The sequence below is a fragment of the Trachinotus anak genome, unplaced genomic scaffold (assembly GCF_046630095.1).
Source record: "Trachinotus anak isolate AG129_WGS33_773 ecotype Australia unplaced genomic scaffold, CSIRO_AGI_Tana_v1 ptg000008l, whole genome shotgun sequence".
Taxonomy (NCBI): domain Eukaryota; kingdom Metazoa; phylum Chordata; class Actinopteri; order Carangiformes; family Carangidae; genus Trachinotus; species Trachinotus anak.
The window spans coordinates 27847046-27870878 of record NW_027273859.1 but is presented as its reverse complement, the minus strand read 5'-3'; the positions used below and the strand labels follow the sequence as shown (position 1 = coordinate 27870878).

The 23833-nt window shown below is 42.6% G+C and overlaps 1 protein-coding gene across 2 annotated transcripts in view; it reads left to right on the top strand.

The window, feature by feature from the left end:
* The window catches only part of prdm8b (PR domain containing 8b), a 41038-nt gene extending 23310 nt beyond the window's left edge, over positions 1-17728 (top strand). The window contains exons 2-5 of one of the 2 annotated variants that reach the window (XM_071483965.1): positions 7666-7775; positions 14506-14730; positions 15210-15441; positions 15815-17728. In XM_071483965.1, coding sequence (XP_071340066.1) covers positions 14512-14730; positions 15210-15441; positions 15815-17076 — 1713 coding nt within the window. In that variant the 5' untranslated portion in view covers positions 7666-7775; positions 14506-14511 and the 3' untranslated portion in view covers positions 17077-17728. Of the gene's footprint in view, positions 1-7665; positions 7776-11244; positions 11671-14505; positions 14731-15209; positions 15442-15814 lie in introns of those variants that run through there. The other variant, XM_071483964.1, reaches the window with a different exon arrangement.
* Positions 17729-23833: the final 6105 nt, after the last annotated feature.

Sequence of the window (23833 nt, the reverse complement as noted above, 5' to 3'; positions counted from 1 at the left end):
GTCCTAAAATTATTGTCAGTAATTTAAAATATATATATATGTCTTGCCCAGAATAAGAAGAAAAAAAAATGTGTCAAAATTTTTATTTTACAGAACAGCAGATATGACGATTCTCATTATTCTCTTTTTTCTTATAGAGGTCACTGGATAATAATAATAATATTATAATAATATCAGTCCTCTGAGCTTAACTTTATATTGTCATTTCGGGCAGTATAAATAAAACTGAAATTACTTATTGTCAGACTACACACAGTAAACACACAGTCTAAAGCAAGTTTGTAATCTCCTAAAGTGACAATTTACTGTATTCTTACGAATTTATCCTGAAATCACATCTGAAAAAGGATGAAATTAGTGTTTTATTAACAAACTTTTTCAATTGGGGAATTCATTCTGTTTGACCCTGGTTATGTGAGACGAGGAGAGCAAAGCCAAGCGGAGCATTTGAAGGATTTGGAGGATGTTGCCCTGCCCTGACAGAGGCAGACGTGCCGCTCTCTCCCCAAAGTGTGTTTTTGTGTGCTGGGTTCTGTATGGGAGGATGCCCTGAGGGCAGAGGAACCTGGAACATTAAGCCTTGCCATGGCAGCTCAGTGCAGCTCTGAGCCTTGAGCTGCTCTGGCAGCTTGCCTGGGGTGGAGGTTGCGGTGGTGGTGGCAGCACAGGTTTGGAAACGGCCCCTTAGCTCGGTGCTCGTCACTGTTCTGGGACACATGACCCCTCTACCTGTCCGAGCTGGTGGAAACAAACCAAGTACCCTTTTTAATTTTTGGAATCACGTACGCCCCACAAGGAAAGCTTGGCCTACATGGCCTTTGTTTGACCGTATTCATCCAGAACAGAGAGCAGCAAGAATCAAAATATTTTGAAAGATGGGTGCAAATTACAAAGTCGTATTGGGCAGGTGGGCAGTCTTGATGATGCGCACCGAAAATGTGTCACCATCCCTTTGAAAATGCCCCAAAATAATCACCTTTGGATGAGATGCCAGGTTGTTCTCAGCTCTTGGGAACTGAGCTGAAAAGCAACAAACAAACAGGATTTACATGACAGAGCCTTCAAAAGGAAGCTAAGTCAGCGCCGTGTTCATGAGCTCCATGGTCAGTACAAACGGGAGCTGTATGAGACCCGTTTGATTACCGAATCAGCAGATAATGAGAAAAAAGCCTCCACCAGCCAACTCATTTTTAAAGCTTCCGTGAATTTCTGTCAAGCTTTTCATCACCCTCACATCTGCGACACTGCGAAAGAGTCATCACTTATTTCAAACAGAAGAAGCAGATCTGAGAAAACTGATGATTGAGATTCATTATATCTCAGCCATGTGGCCAACAGGCTTTATATCTCAGATCTGCTTGTGTTGTCCATTAAGACCCAAGATTAGTTTTCTTAATCATTTTGAAGGACATGACAGCGAACCCAGTGTAGTCCCTAATATAATTTTAGCTAACATTGACCCTTCGTGCGACTGCTTTTTCACACTTTGGCCAATCGGACTGTTTTTTTTTTTTTTTAAGATTTCAAGACTTTGTGGATGTATGACAGAACTCAAACTCAGGTGAAGTCCAACGAAATGTTTTCGGTCCCTCACAAAACCATGGTGTGGGGTTCACTTTGTGAGCTTCGTCGCAACCAACAGAGTCTGCACCAAATGTGAAAGCCAGTTGTTCCATGCAGTGGCAGCCAGGAAGTGGATATGGTATATGGTGGGAAAATATTACAACACAAATGGTCAAAACTCTGAAACTGGGGAATATTTAAGATAATCAATTAAATTAAAATGTCCACACTCTATATGTTTTCAGAACCTTGACGATGCAGCAATGACTCCCGCTCCTAAACAACTGAAGAAACAAACCTAGTGTCTGGTGCGAAAACACCCTGTGATGGACCCAAGACCGTTCTGCTGGACCGCACCCAGGTGTGACAGCAGCTCTCACACTTAAACAATTGTCCCGAATTCTCAGGGCGACCAGCCTCAGGTTCAGTCTGCCCAAGTGTGAAAACGCCCTCAGAGAGCCATCACACCCTCATTTCATTTTCTTGGAAGAGACGACTTTGTTGCATGTGTGTATTTGATCCATTTAGGTTCTTGCCTGCTAACCAAGCTTAGGACCAAAGTCATTTAGACACCAAATAAGAGTTTCGTTCCTCAGGGTTAGATGGTCACAACCAAAACACAACACAAAAAGAGTCTGGAACTTTGAACTGCCGATCTTATTAGCTTTCCAGCTAATGTCTCGTTCTTATCTAAAAGTTTGAAGACACCGTGGTTTGCTGAGCAAGTTACTGATCAAATGTCCACTGGAGGAATAATATCATGTACCACACTGAACAGCTTAAAGGAGCCATGTGTAAGTTTTGCTATTGCTACATAGCCAGCATTAGCATAACCAGTCTCGGCAAGAGCTTCAGCCATCATTTCTACCTGAGGCTGAATCAGAAAGTGACTCGGTATCAGAAAGTGACAAGACTGTCCGACCAGGCCAGGGCTAGCTGGTTATCATGCTAACTCCAGTAGAAGAAAAGAAGTGATAGAAATGGAAGCAAAACAAGAGGGTTGCTTTCTCTTTCCTCAAGACTGGTAAACAGCTGTTAATGCTAATGTTAGCTATGTAGCAATAACAAAACTTACAAATAGCTCCTTTGAAAGGTCACCAGCAAATGCTGACATCAGTCAGTTCAGATGTTAAGTTGGGTGGTAGCCTACTTAACCTTCAAGGCCAAACACTTTTTATCCTTACAGGCCAAGGCCAGGCTCTATTTTTTTCCATTGTGCCACCTGCTACAGGTCCAGTCCAGAGAAACATACTTTCATGGGGTGTTTGTGACATAGGAGGCAACAGGTGTAACACTGAATCTCAATCACCTGATAATCAAACAGCAGCAGGCTGTGGAGATGTTGAGCGGACAGGGTGGTGCCTTACATTATCAGTCTGAATTGTTTCCAGTGGTGTAGGGACTGTAGCTACGTCTTTTCACATTGCCTTGTGTATCTTATATGTCTTGTCTTGATGCCTTTCTTGCTTATGTAAAATACTTTGAATTGCACAAAGCGCATCTACACACGCTGTTTTACACATGTGTGTTACTGTGGAAATGCCAACAGGAATGTGCATCAGGAGCCTTTCGTTCCCAGTTTAGTTCCTCTGGCTCTTTAGTACCTGGAACCATTAGGTGGAGAAGTGACAGTCGTGGCTTGCTGCCCCTGCCGGCTCAAACACAGGCCCACCCCCTCAGAGGATTGGAGGCTATCAAAGCATTTCTATATGTCATAAAAATAAACAGTAACCTTGAAAATCCTTCTGACATGATTTTTGAATGTGAAGAGGGCCAGTCGGAGACATTTTGAAGCACCCGGGGGACACTCTGAAGCATCTGTGTTTCTGGGCCACCTGAGTATGAGCATTAAAGTGACAAAGTACGAGCAATGTTCACACTTAGAAGATGGAAATGTTACTTGATCTGAACACAGCCTGAGCTTCTCTTTGTCTCCTTCCCTCTCTCTTCCCTCTCTCTTCCCTTCTTCTGTCTTTTTCTTTCTTTCTCTCCGTCTCTTTCTCTTTGTAGTTAGAGCACCAGAAGCTGTGGAGAGAAGAGTCCAAGCCAGCCAACAAAGCTATTGAAGCATTACTCCCCCCTCCTCTCTCTCTCTCTCTCTCTCTCTCTCTCTCTCTCTCTCTCTCTCTCTCTCTCTCCTCTGTTCAGGCCTTGCTGTGTTTTTGGCAGTTACTACTGACCATCATGAACGTCATTGCCAATTTTTGTGAAAACTGGCACATATGGCAGCTGAAGTGCCATATGCCATACAGAATATTTTTTGGCCGTTTCCCCCATTTGTATAATCGCTGGATCCGGTATAAAAGTGGCTCATTATTAATTCATTCCTTCCCAGTTTTTTTTTCTTTTCAGTTCCCCTTTGTGTTTTCTCTCTCTCTCTCTTTTTAAAAAAAATCATTTTCCTTCATTTTTTTCCAGGTCCATTCGATGTGTATGAGGACAGGAACGACAAGTTAATTTAACGTGCTGTGTGGGGATTAAAGCGTTTGGTTAATACAAAGCTAAATGTGGGGATTATTGCCAGTGTGGAAGTCCTTCTTCATGCATTAATCCTGTTTGTATTCTGCGCCACTAAAGCACAAATTAGGTTTTAAATGCTTTACTTCAGAACTAAATTAGTGCATTGTAACAACAAACCCTGACTCTTGTGACATCTGATGGCTGGAAAGACTTTTTTTTTTTTTTCTTGAAGTAATTTACTTTGTTGTTTGAGCCAACACACAGCGTTAATGAAAGAATGGGCCTGGTGTCCTTCTTTCTTTTTCTAGTGTCTATTGACAAGACCAAAACCAACAATGTATTGTCAGTCCATCTCTTCAGGCACAAGCCCATTGGTTCCTACTGAAGATGTCCTGTTTTTTTAGCATATACTACTTAAACAATAGAGCATTTGTTAGGGACTATTTTCTGCAGTGGATGAATAGACAGTTGGTTCTTTAATGAATATATCCAGCAGCAGGGCAGAGTGTGTGGGATTGACTTGATTACAGGGGCCATGTTCATCGTAATGAAGGGAGGGGAGAGTTTGGGTGACTGAAGCTCTATGGTGCAGAGGAATAAGAAATATCATATGTAGCTTTGGATACTCACACAATACTTATTTTTGCTCACTGGTGTTTCTGTTTGCCTGGCTCTTGCTTAATCACCCAGTTTTTTTTGTTTTGCTTTGTTTTGGTTTTTTTTTGTTCTACGTGAGCCAAACAAAACCACATTATCACTTCCTGTGTGACTGACGAAGACTTAACCAGCAACTTGAAGAGCTGTCCTGAAGTGGCTGAACTGGCCGGAGCCACTGCTGTGTTACGTCACAGAGAGTGAGGAGCAGGATCGACCTTTATTTATATAAATGTGTGGTTAAATGAGCCAAAACCTCTTGGACGCAGACAGGTCTTTTACCGCTGCCTGTTCTTCCTCCCCTGTCTCACATGAGCAGCTTTCACATTCCTCTTCCACTATCACAGGGATTGTCTCCTCCTGTTTGTGTGTGTGTGTGTCTCCGTCTCTCTCTCACACACCAACATCCCACACTTCCTCTCTGCTTTCGCCTCTGAGTCGCTGCCTGTCTCTTCCCTCTCCTCTTCTGCCCTCCATTGGAAAGAGACTGGAAGGTCTGCACTGACTCCTGCACCGACAGTCCCTTCTCTCTGCTGCTCATCGTCCACCACAGCCCCACCCAGGGATTTGGACCTTCTTCACCACATCTCCGCCGGGTTTACGACAACTCGACTCAGAGCCAGGGTCGTCTCATTGACTCATCTGAGCAGCGATGATGTCACTAATAGATAGTCAGGAGGTTCAGGACTTTGGAGTCCAAAATCATTCCCTTGTTCGCTCTGTCATCACGTTATAAACACTTCAACAGTTTGTTCCAGTGGGTTCCAACGTTTTTGGTTTATGGCCCCTCAAAATGGCATTTACTTGTCATGGGCTGTTCTGACTTTTTTCATTTGAGCTGAAAAGCCACAGGAATATGCATGTTTCTTCATTCTTTGTGCTGTTACTGAAAGTTGTCATAATGGAAATGGTTTGATACAAAAGACAGTGACTTATTTGTGTCTACTCATTTCCAACGTGGCCCTGTTATTATGGCCGTGCTAAATCTCCTTTTGTTATTAAGTGTTGAATGATGATCCAGCGCACTGAGCTAAACGTGCAGAAGTCTCACACTTGGTTATTTAATTTATCTGAAGCAGAGCATGGCATTGTATGATATTTAGCAGAAAGGAAAGAAGTGTCTCTCCTTTGAGAGAATTTGTGAGATTCTGATAATGCCTGCATTGCACAATTAGACCCTGGACACTCAAAAAAAATGGCATAAAATAAATAAGGTTCACTTGGCGGCAAATATGAAATGATTTCAAACTGCTGCAAAGAGACAAATTAAAATTCAACCTCAATACTTTTTTTTCTTCAGCAACGTAATAAACAGAAAGCAAAATATGTGAGTAAAATAAGCTTCAGTTCAAGGTGCCAACTTATCCCCAGCAATGATGGAGACATGTTTTAATATAAAAGACTGCTTCCCCAATGGGACAGTGGTCTGTTATATCTCAGACCTTTGGACCTCACTGTGTGTGTTTTTTTTTGTTTTCCTGCATCTCCCACCTGCCTCTGAATGTTGCTTTATTTCCATCACGTTGTTTCAGGTGCACAGACCCTGATAACACATCAGAGAAATGAGCCAGTGCTGAAGTTTATTCCAGTTTTTGTTTCAAGAACAGACTCCTCATCATCCTCCACACCTGCAGAGGCTAAATGTAAAATATTAACAACGCAACGTGTACATTTGATTACCTCTTTTACAGCTGAGTGATGCGATGAAGACAGTATCATAAATATAAGTATCAACAGAAATTTCATTTTGCTGTACTTCAGTCTGCTTTACATTCATGCAGATGTGAGCTGCCTGGTGCAACTCCACCCCTGACTGACGAAGGCGCCTCAGTAACAGTGGCTCAGGACAGACAGGGGGAAAAGAGTGGGGGATATTTCACGCAAAGTTTAGATGTGAAGTATTTAAGCAGTTTTATGAAGGAACAAATCTTCCTTTTATTTATTTATTTATTTATTTTTTAATGTGTGTGTGTGTGTGTGTGTGTGTGTGTGTGTGTGTGTGTGTGTGTGTGTGTGTGTGTGTACAAATGTGTTGGACCATTTAAAAAAAACATATTCGACTCCATGTATCAAAGTGGAGGGGGATTTATTAAACAGCTTTGTTGGAAACAATAACTGTCAACATGTCCACAGCTGAGGACTTTGACGTCTGTGTGAATAACTGCATTTTTCCTGTGATGTGTTTACCCATCGAAGATCAATGCATTAGTCACCAGAGCTGCTTTTTTTTTCCTCTGAAGCACAAAACATGCCTAATATTTGATGAGAAGTGGTGACAGGAAGACAATACGTCTGGGATGCGGCGCTGCCAGTGTCTGTCTGCTGAAATCCATTTTGCAGAAGCTTCTGTTGTCGTCCCCGTGACGCGCCGAGCGAAAAGAGAGGGGAGCTCACTTTTCATTACCAGAGAATTTTGAATCACAAGGAGGAGATTAAACGTAAAGTTTAGCAGAGAAGTTGCTCAGGTTTCTGTGAGGAAATATTCAAGAACGCCTGTTGATCCATGATGAAACTATGATCCTGTCAGAAACTCCCTCTGTAATTGATGGTGGGGCTTTTATAAGCACAAAGACTGGGGGGGGGGGGGGGGGGGTACATGATGAGGGTGAATTAATCATGGTGCCTGCTTTCCTCATGCAGTATTTATTCAACAGGTAATGTGACCTGATAAGATCTTCAGTTGGACAGTTGATGCAGTAAAAGTTGAACAGTTGTATATATTGTCACTGTTTTGCTTTTTGGGCTAAATGTTCTGATTGGACCTCTTCTTTCTATTGTTCCTGCTGGTTTCAGTCATTCCCAGTTGACGTGGAATCACCTGTATCAGTTGTTAAGAGACGTTAATGTATTTTTTTGTCATGTTAATTGATAAAATATGTGTTCTGTCTCTAATTTGGCTCACAACTCCTTGTATTGCGTTCTCATCTCATTTGCAGTTTTCCTTATTTTTCAGTCATAATTTTTTTTTTTTTTTTGGCTCTGACACAGGAAGACAGCGTCCATATTCTTTATCTGCCTTACAAAGCTCTGACCTGGTTATTGTTGCGACTGAGGAATCAGCCTCTGAGAGGACATGACCAGGGCTACATTCAGTCGCTGTAAGTATCCATCTTTATGCCAGAATAGAAAGTTGCTATCAGACAATTCATTAAACCAACATTTTTGTTACCAATGATGTCAGTGTTTTTAAAATTTGTACTATGAACAGTGGTGATGAAGGTTACAAAAACATCATGGTTATGGCAGATAAACCGCTGTATGGTTAAGGTATAGTTGCGGCTAGACGTCTGAAACACTTGGTTATGGTCAGGAAAAGGTGAACGTTAAATCACAAGTTTACATCTGGATGCATGAAAGTCGTCCACCGTGTTTGGTCTCGTGGTACAGAGGGAACACTGCTTCCTGCAGCGGCACTAAACCTCAGCGCTGGATGTAAGTGGAGAGGTATTTTATCAGGCTCACTCTCAGGAATACTGGACCAGCGTCGATCCCAGCCACAGCTGTCACCATGTTTCTAGCAAATGTCTGTGTTGTTATTTTGTGGCCCCAGTTCAGGACACTGAGGTTGATGTTTTTAATCCCGCCTTCAAAGCTCTGATTGGCTCTGCAGTTTTTCTAACAGCTGACCTATTTGAATTGATTAAATAATTGGAAAAATTAGGTTAGCAACACATAGCATAGCATGTACATCTACATGCTAACATTCAGATGCTATTCAAAAAGTAATGCTAATGTTAGCATGCTAAATTTATCACAATAATTATACATTTTAACAAGTTAACATGGTAATTTACTAATGTTCAACACTAAATATCCATTAACATGTACATTAACATTCAAATGTTAGCCTGCTAGCATTAGCACCTAGCTAATGTAATGTAATAGCCTCTATTGGGACATAAAGACGTTGATGGAGCCACGATCAGTTAAACTGTAACTGCAGGGTTTATTTCTCAGTCTGTCATCACATTTATTAATCAAACATCTCAGCCTTTTTTGTTTCATATCTAAACATCAGATTCACTGAGATACATAAAGTTCATCTTTTCATTTCTCCAAAAATCTTGTGATCTCTATCTGAACATGTTCAGATCCTCAGTGATCAAATATGAGAGGAATGACTTCACAGTCCTTCTGTGGCCAACACGCGAACGTGGACCAAAGGGAGTGGTGTTCAGGAAACAATACACAGCTGTCAAATTATCCAGATGATACACACTCACACTTCTTTAAATACACAAACACACCAACACAAACCCTCCCAGCAACACCACACACTCCCTCTCTCTCTCTCTCTGTGAACACACACACACACATCTTTCCTCTCATTTTCACTCACATTTCTTGCATCTGAAATATTCTGACTCGTTCTCTTCTTCCTCAGGATTTCAGTGTGAAAACTAAACATTAACACAAAATCTGGAAAGAGCAGAGAATCTCGACTCGCTAATTTGATTAGAATTGAAAACAGACAGTCACACAATAGGGCAAAGGTCAAAAGGGATAACTAAACGCTCATTTTACTGTTATAAAAATATTGTATTAATACTTTTCAGATACTTAAATGACAAATTTCAGTGAATCAAAAAATTGCAAACCTTCATATTTCACATTACATAAATACTTAAATATTTTTTTCTGTTAGAATCGAGCTCCTACAGTCTCATTATGAAAAACGCCTTGAAATTGAAATCTTAAAGTTTCTATAAGTTTCTTTATTTTCCTCATTTTCTCAGGAGCCAGTGCTACTTTTATTTTCCATCATAACACACAAATATTTTTTGGACAAATATTTCAATAAATGACATAAAAAAAAAAAACCCTGAGCCTGTGAGAGTGCGAGGCGAGAAAGCAGCAGTTCTCAGCGAGCTCAGCTCTGGCAGCTGCGCTTTGTATTGAGAGTATTTGAGCGAATTTATTCCTTCTCCAAAAATCTTCATCTGAGCATCATGTCCGTGTCAGGATGCATCAGCTGATCTGCACCTCAGCTCAAACCGACCTGCCTCATCTCTGAAAGAGAAAAGTTTTAAGGACGATGAAACTGAGATTTTTCCTTTTCTTCTGTTCTGAGGGCCCATGAGCAGATCTCTGTGTTTCTGATTATGCTGCCTTTTCTTTAGTTGACTATGACCTTTGACCTTTGCACATATTAGGCTACAAGTCTTAAATGAACAATTTTCTTCTGAAACAGCTTTTCTCCAGAAACACTAACAAGTGTCTTCTCTGCTTCTAAATGGCAGAAAAAGAGATGAAATAATATTTGTATCACATATTTTTCTGTCATTTGAACATAATTCACCAGGCAGCAGAAAATAAGTCCATTCACGTGAACCATCCTGTTGATGCATGGTGTTTAGCTGAATATAATAATTGATTAAAAGATTATTTTGATAACATTTATTCAGTGTTTTGACTTTCCTACAGTGAATTTTGCACTTTTACACACAGGACTGGTAACACTGATTTAATCTTTTATTTTAAAAGTGGTAGGATAATTATTTGCCCATGGTTGCATTTATTGAAATACACACACACACACACACACACACACACACACACACACACACACACACTCAAAAAGTGTAGATCTTGACTTAAAAATCCCTTGTGGTCAGTGACCATGTCCTGTAGTTCATGTTCCAGTTTAACTTTGTGGACACTTGCAAACATAATAAAACGGATATGAAATTTGAAAATAAAAGCCTTCAGATACATTAAATGAAGCCAACAGCACAGTGAAGTATTAAGAAATAAGTAGAGAGTCTTTCAACTCTAAATGCCAGATATTTTTTTTGGAGGGGGGGGGGGTTGTTTGTTTTTTTTAAACCATCAGCGCTGGGCTGCACCTGACCTGCAGCCTTCGTTTCGTTTCCATCCAAATCTCCTCCATTCATTCGATGCAGATTATACACTGGCGCCCCCTAAATGAGCCCGGACACAGTACAGAGAGAGAGCAGCAGAGGCAGGGCTCCGCGGTGACACTGCCCGGGATGCTCTGCCGCTCTGACCGTGTGTGGAGCCTGCTGCCACGGCCGGGGGGTGGAGGCAGCTCCGGTGCTCCGGTGCTCCGGTGCTGCCCAAGTCCAAAAAGTAGGTTACATGAGATGTTGGTTAAAACCACACAGGAAGTAATATATTACACAGACATGTTCAGTCACTGTGCGTGAAGTGCCGCGGTTCACTTCATGGTTTAAAGTGAGGCTTTATGTCACCTTAGTAGCCTACCACTACTACTACTACTGATAATAATAATAATGATAATAATAATGATAATAATAATAATAATGATAATAATAATGATAATAATAATAATGATAATAATAATGATAATAATAATAATGATAATAATAATAATAATGATAATAATAATAGGAAGCTTGGCATTCAGCTGAAGCTGTACTTAAATTCCTTACTTTTTCCAACATCCGACTCCTTAAATGCCACTTTATTGTAATACAACCACCAACTATTGTGATTAGAATTACAATAATAATAGGAGGGGGTGAGGAGGGGGTGGGGAGGGGGTGGGGGGGTCTTTATCCCTCTGCACGTCCATAAATCGCATCAAATGACAGTCGGCCAGTGAAGAGTTAAAGGGAGGAGACGGAGAGTGACACGCCTCATTGGGTAGATTATGTGCCGCAAACAAAAAGTGTGTGTCGGTGTGCCAGTCAGCCAGAGCACCGGGCCCCATCTGCACGCCTCTCTCTCTCTCTCTCTCCCCTTCTCCGTCCAGCTCTCTCTACCCCGCTCGGTCACTGCCAGTGTCGGCGAGTATCTGCAGCAGCAGCACTGTCACTTTCACCACACCGGGAGGGGGGAAATGTACTGACACTACGGACCCGGCCGGGAGCGCATCACCACCTCCACCACCTCCACCCGCGGCTCCTCTGCCCGTGTTTCGGGGCTTTTTGTGGAGGTTCAAACGGGTTTGGATTCGCAGCATCGCTCGCAGTTGGTTTGTGGATTATTGTTGCTCCTCATCGACGGAAGGTAGGTCTGAGAGCTGCAAAGCTGCTGTGTGGTGTGGATAGTTTTAAGAGGAGATGGGGGGGCACGGTTGGGTCTGGGTTTGTTTTGCGCGGCACATGCAGCCGCACATCCTGCAGGCGCAGATGTTTCAGCGCCGCGGACAAAACCCGCAATTCAGTCCCAGCGCTGATTTAGGACAGTTTTCAGCCTGGCACAGCTTTAGCAGATGGGTGAAGCAACCCCCCCACACATCTCTGCTCACCCCCCACCCCACCCGCAGTGGGTTTGAATGGGAGGGTGGCTGCTTTCCTGCAGTTTGTGGATGTGCAAACATTCGGCTCTTTATCTCCTTCTCTCTCTCATCTGAGCCTGTGAGCGGGACACATTCCTCCCCATGAAGGGACTGTTGTGTCCCTCTGAGCCTGAAGCGAGCCGCTCACAGAGCCGCTCACAGAGCCGCTCACAGAGCCGCACAGAGCCGCTCACAGAGCCGCACACAGAGCCGCTCACAGAGCCGCTCACAGCCGCTCACAGAGCCGCTCACAGAGCCGCACACAGAGCCGCTCACAGCCGCTCACAGAGCCGCTCACAGAGCCGCACAGAGCCGCTCACAGAGCCGCTCACAGCCGCTCACAGAGCCGCTCACAGAGCCGCACAGAGCCGCACACAGAGCCGCACACAGAGCCGCTCACAGAGCCGCTCACAGCCGCTCACAGAGCCGCTCACAGAGCCGCACAGAGCCGCTCACAGAGCCGCACAGAGCCGCTCACAGAGCCGCACAGAGCCGCACAGAGCCGCTCACAGAGCCGCACAGAGCCGCTCACAGAGCCGCACAGAGCCGCTCACAGAGCCGCACAGAGCCGCACAGAGCCGCTGAGTGTTCTGCTGGGAACCTTCCTGCTGAGCCTCTCAGGAAGATGTAAACACATGAAGATCTATTGTAGATTATTGAATCAGACGTTTCCTCCCTTTATTACACACATGTGCTCGCAGCTCAGACAGGAGAAACTGGCCGGCTCAGTGTGCGCAGTCAGCCCAGCGGCCGAGGCTGAGGCCGGGCTCATGACTCGTCTGTCCGCGGGCTGGGACGAGTGGAGGCTTCAGGAGCAGCCCGTTTATTTCTGACGCAAAAGTCGGGTTACCTCCCGATTTTGCGCAGATGAAAACAAACTTTTGCTACAACTTGTGAATTTCTTTATTTAATTTTAATTTTCTGACAAATATGTTTTTTTTTTCATAAGCTTAGTTACGGCAAAATAATTTTGAGTGATTTATTATATGTGATAAACCGTTTTAGGAGAAACGGGAGAATTAAACATAAAAATTAAAATGGCTAAAATGAAACACTGGAGCTGTAGGCCCAAAAAGCGGCGGGAAGGAGCCACTTGGCATTTATTATTTTGCAGTGTTTATTGTGCAACAATAATTAGAATCAGAATCTGACGAGAAGAGGGTTAGTTCAACAATTTAGGAATGACTTGTTTTAGGAAATACGTTTTTTTTCGGGGTTAGAGCAGAACTTACGCCATAATTATATTATTATTATTATATTTTACATTTTTTAACATATATTTTTGAATATTTTGCCACTGTCCACTGAGTCTGGTTCACGGCTGAACATGCGTGTATCAGGTGCAGTTTCTGCTGAATTGAATGAGAGAGAATGAGGAGGAGGAGGAGGAGGAGGAGGAGGAGGAGGGAGAGAAGAGCCGCAGCCGTCTAAACACACATTCAGAGGTTAGAAAAGGGAGAAAAGAAATAATTAACTGGTCGTGCTGCTTTAATTACAGTCTCAGAGGGGAAAGTGGTGGATTATGGTAATGAGGCGACATACGCTGCCGCTTGTAGGAAGGAGAGAAGGGTTGGCTGACAGGAAATCACCGACTTTGACACTTGAAACCCACTGGACACGCTCAGACCCACCGAGAGTCTTATTTTGATTCCTTCTTTTTTCACGTCCTGCAGTGATTTTATAACACGACTTTCACAATTCAACATGTCACTTCAAACATATGAACTGCTGATATTAGATCAATATTGACTCTATAGAAACACGGTAGTAAAAAGCTGCTGTAAACTTCATGAAGCGCTCTGGACTTTACAAGTCACTTCAGGAATATTATAGCAATGTATGGTTGTTGAATTCCGCCAATCGTGACATTTACAGCTGAACAGATAAGTCACAGGCCGACGAGGCCTAGTAGTGATCATATTAATGTTCTATAATATTGTTATTAATGTTACTCCGACTAACACTGATCACAACAGGCAGATTCTGTCGTAATCAGTTTATCAAGAATAATCAAAAATAAAGGTTTAACTTTTTTTTTTCAAATAGGCCAATAGCCTATGATAATAAACCTGGATGACAATAATAATAATCATTATTATTAGTATTATTTGTATTATTATCATTTGCCAGATAATAATCATTTGTATTATTATTGGCCCATTATTTTGCGGTGGACTGTGATCTTAATTTTTATTTGCAACACTAACTGACAACACTAAGGAACCGTATCATCACTATGCTGAAGGTGAAGCCGTCATGAACTTATTACGGGCTTTGAATTCATTAGAAAGCCTGGCAAAAAAAACAAAAAAAAAAAAGGCTCCGAACGCCGCCCCGGACAGCTGGTTCATCCGGTCCACCAAACCACCACCTCACACATGTTTAGGTGTGCATTTACAGCTTGCTGTCCCGTCACAAATAAATTCTAAAGACATAAAGCTTCGGAGTACAAATGTTTTTGTGACCCGGGGGTGCTCCGGCAGTGGCGGCCGCTGCCCCTGCAGGACCCCCCCACTCTCCGCCCCCGGTCTCTGATGCTTCGTGTCTTTTCCGTGTCCCTGCAGTGTGAAATGGAGGAGTCCAGCTCTCAGAAGTTGGTGTGGGATGGGGACGCCAAAGCGGTGCAGCAGTGTCTGACAGACATTTTCACCAGCGTCTACACGACGTGTGACATCCCAGAAAACGCCATCTTCGGGCCCTGTGTGCTGAGCCACACGTCGCTGTTCGACAGCATCGCCTTCATCGCTCTCAAGTCCACCGACAAGCGCACAGCACCGTACATCTTCAGGGTGAGGAGGGCCTCACCTCTCACTCACACGATCTTCCTGTTTAGTTTTCAAATACACCTAACAAGCCATTTTATTCAGTCCATGCTTTTCTTGCTGTGTTCTTTTCTGACAGCAGTGCAGGAAAAAGCTAAATTAAGAATATGTTCCTATGCATGAGCAACAATATCACAACAATATGATGTTGGTATATTTATGTTTTGTTTTTTTTTTATTTTAAAAAAGTGATTTACTTTCTTTGCTCTCATTTCATTTCTGATGAAAATGCATAAAAAAAACCTACAGGCTGTTAATAATGGTTGAATGGTCTGAATGGGGTTGGATGACAGTATATGTATTTATTTACTGTATTTTAATTCATTTCAATCTAAAAAATAATGTTTTAAGGCAGGAAATATGGCTGGAATTTATTTTTGTAAAATTAATTTGAGTTGTTGCACTGGAGGAGTAACTCTAAATATGTTTGTATGTGTTGTATACAGGTGGACACCTCAGCAGCCAACAGCACCTCCGAGGGTTTGATGTGGCTGCGGCTGGTCCAGTCCGCCCGGGACAAGGAGGAACAAAACCTGGAAGCCTACGTGAAGAATGGCCAGCTCTTCTACCGCTCGCTGCGCCGGATCGAGAAGGACGAGGAGCTGCTGGTCTGGTACGGCAAAGACCTCATCGACCTGCTGCTGCTCAACTCCAGCAGAGCGCCTGCCAAGAGCAAAGGTGAGCTGGTTGAAATCATATCCTCACCGTGTTGTAGCCTACGATGGGTCCAACCACCAAAATGATCACAGTATCGTTTGTTCTTTTATGGTACTTCACAGACATACATTTTAACTGTGAAGCTTCTTTGGAAACACATTTGCTCTGGAATTGGTTTCATCATTGGTAAATTCAGGATGTATTCTCTTGCATTGTTGCATATTTAGTTATAATGGTGCTCCAAGGACAAATACATGCGTACTTTCAGACAATCTGTAATAATGTCTGAATTCAAATTTAGTGCAAAGCTAATAATTCCACCTATTATAAGACACCTCACAGATTTAGGATGGTCTTGTTTTATCAGAACTAATTCCATCTCTCTTCTCCCCAGGTTCATCCCACTACTCATGTCCAGACTGCAGCCAGCGGTTCCAGTTTGAGTTTCCATTCTTGGCCCATCTCCGGTTCCGTTGCACCAAGAGACTGCAGAGTATTACGGGGGCTGATGAGGAGCCCAGCAAAGAGAGCAGCACAGAGCGACCAAACACAACCCCAACCAGAACCAGTCCGAAGCTGGGCCGCTCTGAGGGCTTCAGCAGCCCTCAGGACGGCAGCAAACCGTCCACAGACTTTCACAACCTGGCCAGGGATCTAGAGAACAACCGGACCAGCCCCCCAAGTGACAAGGAGGCCGAGATCTGCAGTGAGAGTTCGGGGAAGAGAAAGTTTTTGGAAATAGAGGACAGGGAATGCCGAGGGCCCAGCCTTCCACAGACCAAGTCTAAAGATGAGCTTGCAACGTCTGCGCAGAATTACAGAGGAGTGTACGGCCTTGATGAGAACCGTAGGTCCTTTTCTCCACCAGGCTCCACAGAAAGTGCGGAGGGCAAGCGCAGCGCCTTCACTGAGGTCAGGAAGACATCCCACAACCTCAAACACCACAGCGGCAACAAAAACCTCCAGAGCTCCAACTCTGAAAACAAAGATGGAGGTCGTCCCAACAGCAATCCATCAGAGAAGCACCTCAACATCAGGCAGGTGCTGTCGGAGACCCAGCCACCGCAAACCTCGCCCATGGGCAGTGCTTTCACCTCCGTCAGCCAGCAAGGTGGCGCAAGTGGTGGAGAGAGAAAGAGCGCCTTCAGTCAGCCATCTCGCTCCTCCTTCTCCCAGATCTCACCACTAGTGATGCCGCCCAAGCTGCTGGACTGCCACCCAGCGGTGGGCGAAACCATCTCTTCCACCAGGCTCTACCAGGCCGACCACCTTGCTGCCAAGCTGCAGGGTGCAGAAATAGGCGCCAACTGCCCTGTGCCGGGTGGAATGGCCAAGCAGAACCCCTTTGTCTATGCCACCGCCTTCTGGCCCAAGAACTCCGGACCTATCCAGCTTCAAATGCCCTCCACACTCACGCTCCTGCCGCCTTCCTTCACCTCCCTCTGTCTGCCGGCTCAGAACTGGTGCGCCAAGTGCAACGCCTCCTTCCGCATGACCTCGGACTTAGTTTACCACATGCGATCCCACCACAAAAAGGAGTACTCCATGGAGCCTCTGGTCAAGCGGCGGCGCGAGGAGAAACTCAAGTGCCCAATTTGCAACGAGTCCTTCCGGGAGCGGCACCACCTGTCACGTCACATGACCTCCCATAACTGACTTTTAAAGACTTACAAGGGAGGAACTTTCGTTTTACAAAGAGGGACTGTGACCCTGCCTGGATTTAAGCACTCCAACTGGAGATAGGCCACACAAAAATACTAAAATACCCCTTGCACTTCTTTTCACTTTGGACTTTAATCTTCTGATTCCTTTTCGGTCAGTTTACTTTTTCTCCCCTGTACAAATTGTCATGTTTTGGGTGTATGCAAATGCGTTTTGACTTCAAAAATGAATCTATTTATGAAGCACTTACAAGTTTGAGAATAAGGGAAGATTTAAATATGTTTAAATGTACAGTAAGTTGTATTTTATATCATATAAATGCAAACATAGAGCTGAAATACAAATGTAGTCACACATCATGGTTTACAACGCAGCAAGTTTTTTCATGTCTACAATAAATATGGACACAAATTGGGGATATTATGTCAGACTATATTTCAGAGTGCATGTAATATTAAATAATATTGATTTAAGATGCAGTCTATACATTACAATGTAAATAATTTGTTTTATTTGAAATACAAAGTGTAATATTTTGTGTCAGTGGGGAATAGTTTCAGTGTTTCTTCCTTTTGCGGAAATTTACTACTTGATAGTTTATCTAATCATGTTGAATGCATTGACAATAAAATAGCTTTATTTTCAACTCTGGCCTTCCTGGATTTTTTCTGTTTTGAACTGGAATTGAAATATATAATTTATTTATGATCTATGCCATTGGTCTTCATTTTGCATTTATAAAATAAGATCAACATTACATTTTTATTTGGCTAATATAAATGTGTATAAATTCCAAATATAAAAGATTTTATTTTATTTTTCAATTTAAAATGTTGCCAACAATTAGTCTTAATAAAATACAATCAAGTAAAAGATATATAATAAAAATTGATAGTCAACATCATTATTATCATTATTATTATCATTGTTGTTGACACTATCATTATTATGATGATTATTATGATGATTATTATTATTAGTATTATTATTATTGTTATTATTATTATTATTATTATTATTATTATTATTATTATCATTGTTGTTGTTGACACACAGATTTATTAAACATCGACCGCATTAATCCCTATACGAAGTCTTCCCCTGATAAATTGCCTTAATTAGAGTAGAATCTAATGTTTCATACAGTTTCATCTTTACAAAACGTAATATGGCGCCGTAATTTTCGGGAATTTTCAGAGCAAAATAAATAAATGACAGAATAAAACATACATCGTACGTCTGCATTTGGGATTAATAATTCCTAATTAACATATTTTATTTATTGTTTATTTTTCATCTGTAGAAAAAGCGGAGCAGCCATAAAATAAAACTGCACACAAACGGCTTCAAGCACAAAACACACACGAACACCAAAGAGAAGTTATCCGATGAACAAAGTCTTGTATCTCCAGTTTTAAAAACGCCTCACGAACTCCTCCGACCTGGAGTGAGGCTGGAATAAAAGCAGTATTAATAACCAACCAGCTGTGTGACCTCAATGTGCAGCGTTCAGGTGAAATCACCTGATAGAGTAAAACCAGCAGACACTTTAGTTTTTAAAATAATCTCTATAAACAACAGACTATACAAGTGCGGTGATGTCTGTGGCCCAATAATCACCATTTACTGCTAATGACATAACTGCATGATTAAAAAAAACAGGAAAAAACAATCAGTACAAGCGCGTGGAGAACCCGTCAGGACTGACAGGCGACAGGAATGTGGAAAATGGTTCAACAGCGCCATCAAGTGGTCAACATGCAGATTACACGACAGAGCTCTGCTTTTACAGCTGAAAGCTTTATTGTCTTTAGTGTGTTTATAATGTAATATATGAATAAAATCATGTATTTATAATACAATACAATTCCAGAGGTATATTTTCATACAAACTTCTGAGTTACCAGAATCATCATATTTATGATAAAGTGAATTTAAATTCATCTTCAAACGCAACTGAAAATAAAAATATATATATTTATTGAAATATTTAGAAAGCTGGAGAAATTATTAATTTTATTTAATTATCTGTTCTGGGAGGACTGAATAACGTCAGCCTGGATCTTAAAAATAAACTGTGATTGGTTGATCGTCAATATCAAAAACAGCCAAGACTAAGGTCACAGCCATAACATTTGTTTGTTTGTTTGTTTTTGTTTTGTTTTGTTTTGTTTTGTTTTGTTTTTGTTTTGTGAAGCTGTCAGAAAGGTTTGACAGGTTATTTAAAACTGTGATTATGTCATTTACTCCAGTTAGCTCATCTTGATATCACTTGATGAAACAATCCCAATTTAAATTCCACCTGCAAGCTCCTTCCAGTGCTTTCAGTCACATCACATGGTATTCATTGGTGCAAGGACAAGAAATCCTGAAAGTGCTGTGGATGAAATCAGAGCACAGTAGCTACTGAGGCTGCATGTTGACAGATCATTCGCCATGACAACTGAGCAAACTCCATCTGCTGTTTGAGATCCATCAGTAATATTATTACTGGATTAATGATGTAATCCAGAGAAAAGATGGTAAATGGAGCTGGAATTGTTTTGTGACAATACTATCTTGATATCAATATATATATCACTACAACAAACCACTATCCTAAAATGATCCCTGCAGGAAAATACAAATGTAGGTACAGAATTAAGGAGCTTCAATTCAGTATGGGAAAACTCACTCAGAAGAGAAGAGAGGCTCTGAGCCAAGTTCCAGAAGCCACGAAGTTCCAGAAGTCCTGACGGCTGGTTTTAAGGCTCAGTGTCTGAATACAGGCTGTGTGCATTTCTCTGTGGACTGAGGCTTTGATACTTTCACAGTATTAATATAGAACCTAGACCTGCTTTATAATCAAAAAAGAAATGGACATTTACCTTTATACAATATACGACCTTTAAACTTTGTATAAACCAGAGAAAATCCCGACCAGGCCACTTTCAGAGTCTGGGACAATGGATGAATCCAGCAGCTGAGGTTCGTTGATTTGTTTCCAGTTTTCTCTTCCATTTTTTAGAAAATGCTGCAGCTCTGGCTTCCTCTCCCTCTCAGTGGCAGCTGAGGATCTTGGGTGGTGTGGTAATTGGAGCCAACCAAGCTAACAGGAAAAATATGATTTCTCAGAAACAAAAGTAATAATTAAGACTGACGGACCTGTTGGAGACTGTTGTGTTTCCATGTTGAGGCAAATTGAGGATATTATAAACGAAAACTCTGAAATAGGGATTTAAAGTCGAGAAAGACAGTTTCTGATCCTCCAAACTTCAGCACATACATACAACTATCTGTAGAGCTAGACGGACACCCCTTGGAATAAGCAGGTAAAACTGGTGCTTTTTGGATTTTGGGTAAACGGATCCCTTTAATCTGATCTGTAGTGCACAGGACAGTTAAAAAAAGTCATGATTGAAGCACAGGGAGCTGCAGTGAGAACGTAGTGACTCATGCTAGCAGACGATCAGAAACACATAAAGAGGTCGAGGTTGAGAGGGGTGGATACAGCACAGCGCCGTGATGCTCACATGATTAATTACAGCACCGGTGCACATGTCCGCACGTTACATCTCATCTCACATCAACACACACCTCCCATGTCAGCGATCCAAACAGGTCAATCTCAGCACGGAGGCATGTGATCGAGCAGAGAGGAAGGCATTACTAACCATCACCCTTCTCTGCCTCTGCACACACACACACACACACACACACACACACACACACACTCCCATGATATTTAGTGCCCTCATGCTTTGCTGCTTGTGTCATCGTCCCTTTTGTGCCCCAACTACCCCCCCCCCCCCCCACACACATTTGTCACTGCATCACTCAGCGCGGAGCAGCGTGGGACAGTTTATATCTCTGCTAAGCTGGCACTTCCATCTGGCCCTGTGCCCCGGTCACACTACATTTTTACATTTCAGGCATTTAGCTGACGCTGTTTTCCACAGCAAACCAGCAGTGAAGTGAGCGAGCAGGTAAAGGAACCTCAGACAGACTCAGTGTCTTTCTTTGACAGGAAACGTGGCTGTCGCTTCGGACCAGGGAACTTTTGTTTGCACAAGAATCATTAACAATGTCCAAAATACAGGCTATATACTATGACTATCAAGTACACACACAACAGGAAATGATACAAGAAAAAAAAAGACTTTCAAAACCTCAGTGTTCTATTTGTCCTAAGTTTCAGTTGCTAAAAGACGCAACTTTGAGCATCACTTCACCAAAGTCCGTTGCAACGTTGCACAGGACTTTCCTGAGGTTAGCAGGATACAAACAGAAAAGGTTAATGAGCTAAAAACATCCTAAAAAAATGCAATCTCTTCACCAACGCACGAACTGAGGCATCGTTTAAAATATCACACGTCCTACCAAAGTACAGGAAGCCGTTCACCAATGGTGGGATGGAAAAGGAGGCGATGACGGACATGGCCACCTGCAAATTAGCTCAAGTGATACCTGGCTAGCTAGCATTATGAGTTTGTTTCCTCTACAATGCTTTGAAGAACTGCTTTGTGGAAAGAAAGGTGCCTACTGAAAAGTTTGCCCTGACTATGACAGGACCCCACTCAGGCCGAACTTTCCCCGTTTCATTCATCAGCTGGTTATACACATGAAAGGTTACAGCATCTGCTCAAACAACACCGGAGCTTCACGCTGTTCTTTGAGGAAGTTCGGCAGAGGACGATGATCTCCTCTCCACAGAATTCAGGTGGCTCAGCAGAGATAAAACACAACAGCACTTTCTCTGTTTGCTGAATGAAATCATGGGAGAACACCTTGTTGTACCCAGATGTAGCTGAGAAACGGGGTGAAGATAAAGATGGAACGCCATGCAGGGGCAGCTGATGTTTTGAATGTACATAAGTATGGTGACCTCCTGTCCAAGGTCAGACAAGAATTTGCAGACAGACTCAATGACTTTGAGAAACTTGAGCCCTGTGTGGCGTTCACTGACATAAGTGAGATTTCAGGGCAGGTGGCTGAACTGTTCATTGTCAGTCCTATGGAGATGGAAATGTAAGTCATACACGTCCAAAACAAGGTTCCACTAATATCTCAGCAGAATTCACTGGGAAGACCCAAACTCTAAGAACCTTCACCACCAAGCAGCCCTGACAGTGTCGGCTTTATATGAGATGTGTGATACCGTGATATCTGCAAAAAATAAGGACAAGAAAATATGAGTGGTAACGAAAACCTTTGTTTTGTTTCCTGTTATAGTCGTGGATATTGATACCTTATCAGACACAAGTAGCTCTCAGCCACTTGTCATTTCTCTGTGATTTTTTTTTTCATTGTCTCGCAAAACCTCTGCTAACTGTGATAAAAGAACAGTAACTCTTAGTTTTAGTATGTATGTAGCCCACTATAGTTCTATATCACAAAGTAAATTTAAAAAATGTAAAGACAGATATTATGGGGAGTATTTCAAGTGGGCAAAACAGTGCAATCATGAGATCAGTTATTATATTGCATGTACCATACGCATGCGCAGATGTTTGTGGAATCTAAACCTGCGCATTAACCGTTAAGAGGCAGCGGCAGCTAGAAAACAGAAGACGAGCAAATTTCCCTAATTTATCATCTGTGTCCGCAGTAAGTGTGAGGGAGAATATTGTTACAGCGGTAGAGCAGCTCCTTCCAGGAAGACATCGGTACGTAGGTCGTCTGCGTAGCGGGGGAGAAAGAGAGAGAGAGAGCGGTGAGGCAGAGAGTTAGCTCGTCAGTTAGCAGTGAGTGTTAGCAGTTAGCAGTTAGCAGTTAGCAGTGTAGCTGCTACAACGCCTCAAGCTCCTGCGTCTCTGAGCTTCAGCTACAGTCCAGGAAGATCAACACCACTGAGGCTGGGTAACACAGGAGTCTACATTATCACTGGAGTGTGTCTTTGTCAGTTAATGGTAAGTATGTTGAAGATCACTGTAGTTTCACTCTGTACTGTACATTTGATCAGTTTAGTGTCAGTTCAGAAGAATAAACTTAAGACTTGTTCAGACAGGAAGGAGGAAGGTGAAGATGTCCTGACGGAGAGCAGCAAGATGGAGGAGACAGGCAGCACAAAACCAGGAGACAGGACAGGACCTGAGTTTGTGAGAGGTTTGATTTGCTGCTGTCATGAAAAGGTTTGTTTTAGTCTGCTGCATATTTTTGTGGTTAGTGTAGGTCGCAGCTGAATCACGGAGTTAGGGTTACTTTTCATTTTTTTGGAGGGGTGGAGGGGGTGGTAGTTGGCTGCAGGGTTCTGCTTGCCTATCTGTTAAAGTCACCACATGCAACTGGCTCTGAGATGGTTTTATCAATAGATGAAATAAAATGTTAAACTATAAATCCAAGCTTGTGCCGTCTGCAGCAGGATTGCTGGTGACCCGTTGTGCCAAGTATAAACCCAATACTGTCAGAGGAGATGCTAATGAAAGTTTAGGATGCTTTTCACACGCTGCCAAGTTCCAGTGGCATAAAAATGTTTTTGCTTCAAAATGAGTTTTCAAAAGCCACTAACCTTGTCCCTTGAGTGTCTGCTGGGTGCAGCAAGCTCCAGACAGACGTGCCCTGTGCACACAGAGGGTTCAGGCTGAGAGTTAACAAGGCTGTGAAAGAAAAAGTTCAGATTAAAAGTATCACTTTCGCGGAGGGAGAGACCTGGCCTGCAGCCCGGCTCGCACACGTCACAGTCTGTTTCAAAGGCATCATCCAGGGTGTACACAGGGCCAGCTCCTTGTGCCGCTGTCTGATTAGGATATCGCTGTCACATCATTCATTTTTA